We start from the raw sequence: 3728 nt of genomic DNA on the forward strand, positions 1-3728 counted from the left end.
AATTCCTTCTCTGCCGGCGGCGGCGCCGGTCTCGGCGGCGGTCTTTTCGGCCGTTAAACTCCCCTTCTGCCGTCTCCCCAAAATGATCCGAAACAACTCTTTTCCCCAAAAACGATGCTTCTGACCTGACTTACAACGAATAAAATCGGCTTGATGCTTTATTATTAATTTAATCACAACATGTGCTTCCCTCCCCATTGTTCCCTGCTTATCGTTTTAACGATTTTTGAAAACGAATATTGTGGTGGCAAAGTAGTTTACCAATACAAAAAGAGTGCTCGGGTGGTCGATTTAATGATTAGGAACAGCCAACGTTGCAAAGAATTGTCAAATGGCACAAGAAGTCAGCGGGGGGGGGGGGGGATATGCAGTAGAATTTTTATGAAATACTCGTATTATAATCAGTCATTTTAATCACATAACGGCCAGTATGCATTGTTGTCTTAGTTCTGAGCAGCTGTTTCAAAACTGTGGCGTAGAAATCGCCTCATCCAGCTATTCAAACCGTTGTGCATTTAGGAGCATCCTCCCGCATCTCGATGTGGGGTAAGAATGTGATATTTCTTCAATTCAACACAGCCAATAAATTAGTATAGAAAGAGTGGACGCAAGAATTTTCATGGCACGTAAACGAGTTCAGCAAGGAAGTTGCAAAATTTTCGATGCTGAATAGAAAAAGGAAAGAATAATAATAGTACAGTTGTGGAGGATGCGACGATACACATCCCCTAGCGTCTCTCCATAGGGAGACTGGAGTCTCTTTACGCGAACACGAGGGAGTCGCTGGAGGCGGAGCTGGAGGCCTGGGACTTGCTGGAGGAGCCCGCGCCGCCTCCCCTGCTATTCGAGCTCGCTTCGGATTGAGCGGAGCTGGAGCTCTTGCTGCCGCCAGGTCCTCCGTGACTTCCGGCTGAAGAGGACGCCTGGCTCTTTGCCGCGCTGCTCGAGCCGCTGCCGCCGAATCCACCTCCGTGGCCGCCTCCAGGATAGTGGCCACCGCCGAAACCGCCTTCGCCGCCAGAGGACGCCGACGAAGAGGCGTCACTCTTGGCGTCCGAGCTGGCACCTCCACCGTGACCTCCATAGCCATTGCCTCCACAAGTTCGGCAACCTCCGCCACCGCCGCCGCTGCCACCGAAGCCGCCGGCGGAGGACGACGCATCGCTCTTCGAATTGCTGTTGGCTTGGCCACCAGCACCGCCGCCGAACCCTCCGCCGCCGTGGCCGCCGTAACCTCCGTCGCCGTGGTAGTCGCCTCCGTGACCTCCGTAACCACCATCTCCACCGTGGCCGCCTCCAGAGCCGCTGCTGCCGGCTGATGACGCGGCGTCACTCTTGCTGTTGGCGCCGCCGCCGAACACCTCTCTCACGTTGTCGTCGAAGTGGCCGCCTCCGTAACCACCACCAGACGGTGGTGGGCCTGCCGGTGGGCCGTCATAGCCGCCGCCGCCGCCACCACCTCCTCCTGGAAAACAGATGGCACACGTTACTTTTCGTCTGTTGGCAGCAACAACAATTGGAGCGAGCGAGCAGATACACTCCTTTACGAGTCTCAGTAACCAACAGATTTAATGCATCTCTACGAACTATGATGCGGCAATTTTTGTGTAAAAATCAAGCCCATGCCTGAAGGATTTAACTCGTGAGCGAAACTGCCTATACCATGAAAACAACCTGCGTGGCGCCAGCGCCTTCGAGCGTCGGGGTAGGCCGCCCCGCCGAGCGCGTGCGTCTCACGGGACTGCCTACCCCGCAGGCGTCTTCCTCGCCGCGCGGCTGCTCCTGACTGTCCTGCCGCTCCCCGCCCCTGCCCCCTCCGCCTCTACTCACCGGCGCTTGACGACGCGTCGCTCTGGCTCTGGCTCTTGCTATTGCTGCCGCCGTGGCCGTGACCTCCGTGTCCGCCGTGTCCGCCGTATCCTCCGTCGTCGTGGCCCCCGTATCCGCCATCGTAACCGTGGCCTCCGAAGCCGCCGCCGCCGCCTCCCTGACCCTGGGCCTGCGCCTGGCTCTGGGCCTGGCTCTGGCTTTCGCTCTGAGAGCCGCCGAAGCCGCCGCCGCCGTGACCGCCTTCCCACTCTGGGCGGCGTTGTGGGGGCCTGTACCCGCCTCCCGGGGGTCCGTGGTGGTAGCCTCCGCCGCCCCCTCCTTGGTACTTTCCACCCCCGTTGAAACCACCTTGGAAACCGCCGCCGCCGCCCCCGGAGGGGTACCTGCCACCGCCGCCACCGCCGCCACCGCCTCCAAACCCACCGCCCTGACTCTGCGCCTGGCTTTGGCTCTGGCTTTGACTCTGGCTCTGCCCACCGAAACCGCCGCCGCCACCAAAGTTGCCTCCTCCTTGACCACCGCAGGTACGACAGCCGCCTGGTCCTGCAACAGGAAGCACATGAAGGTGGTGCACAAATGTGGTTGGTTATGCTGTCCAATGCTTCGCTATAGCGAAGCTTTGCCGTGGTTGCCTCACCTCCTCCAAATCCACCGCCACCACCAAAGTTGCCACCTCCGAAACCGCCTCCCTGACTTTGAGCCTGGCTCTGACTCTGGCTTTGGCTCTGGCTCTGTCCGCCACCGCCTCCGAAGCCACCACCTCCAGCCTGGGAGTTGGCGGCAGAGTTGGCCGCGGAGCCGGCGCTGGCGCCGTTGGCGTTCGCCGAGGCCTGCGCCTGGCTGGCCGCGTTGCTGCCGCTGCCGCCGCCCCCGAAGCCGCCGCCGTTGGCGGAGGAGCCGGCCGACGAAGACGACTGGGCCTGTACACAAGAGGGAATGCGAGGTAATATTAACATCATCAATTCAGTTTTTTCAAAGTTTGTTCAGGCTTTTCCCGCGGTATATTACTTACCACGTTTTGGGTCAGGCCGGCGTTGAAGCCGAACAGGCCGCCCAGGTTGCTGCCGAACTGGAGGTTGGTGCTCTTGGCGTTGGCTTCAGATTGTGCCTGAGACTGCGAGCCGAACAGAGGCCCGAGGAGGGGTCTTCCACCCCCGAGGAGACCGCCCCCGAGGACACCTCCCAGAAGTCCATGACGTCGGCTACGGTCTGCAGAGGGAGACAAATGACTTACAAACGCGTCGGTACCATGGTTAGATACGGTAGGCAAATCTACCCGAATCTACTCGATTGCCTCTATGCGATGCAGTATGAGTACAGCAGGAAATTGATGGGTTAGGCTAGACGGCTGTAAACCTCATACGAAGTAAACGAAATAACCCACATCGCCATATTCCAACCAAATGAAAACATAATCGAGTGTCTGTTAGTCGCCACTCGCTAAAATCTGGTCATCTTGCCTACCAAAAATGATGACACAAAGACATCAAATGTTGTTCTCATGACGTAATTTTTCGGACAGTCAAGGTGATTAAATTTTGACCAGTGACATCAACTGATCTCATCGTGACAAATTGCTGTCCCCTGGGTAGCAGATAGTCTTTTGGAGAACTCCCCTCCCAATAAATAAAACGACATGGAATCGAATGTTGTGATTCCAATTAAAGTTTCAAAGAGAAAGAATAAAGATGTGGGAACTATGTAATACGCGTATGTTGGACCAGTGATTGACTTGCTAAAGAATAAATAGGTGGCGAGGCTCGCGGACGCGGGCAGACGGGACGGCGGGAGACACACTGACGCACGGCCGTGCCGAGGTTTATTTAATTGCGAAGATAAGGCGGCAATTGAAGGAAATGATCGCCAGAACTGGTTTTCGTTGTTTGCGCGTCTCGACT

At 57.0% G+C, this 3728-nt stretch overlaps 1 protein-coding gene across 1 annotated transcript; it reads right to left on the minus strand.

Moving 5' to 3' along the window:
• Positions 1-395: 395 nt before the first annotated feature.
• Positions 396-3222, minus strand: LOC113207572 (uncharacterized). The gene is made up of 5 exons (XM_052264315.1): positions 3211-3222; positions 2843-3112; positions 2468-2750; positions 1831-2373; positions 396-1465 (listed from the first exon to the last, which is right to left on the minus strand). Exons 1-5 carry the CDS (start codon positions 3220-3222, stop codon positions 762-764), a joined length of 1812 nt encoding a protein of 603 aa, XP_052120275.1. The 3' UTR covers positions 396-761.
• Positions 3223-3728: the final 506 nt, after the last annotated feature.

The sequence above is a fragment of the Frankliniella occidentalis genome, unplaced genomic scaffold, assembly GCF_000697945.3.
Source record: "Frankliniella occidentalis isolate FOCC.00 unplaced genomic scaffold, Focc_3.1 Scaffold18, whole genome shotgun sequence".
Taxonomy (NCBI): domain Eukaryota; kingdom Metazoa; phylum Arthropoda; class Insecta; order Thysanoptera; family Thripidae; genus Frankliniella; species Frankliniella occidentalis.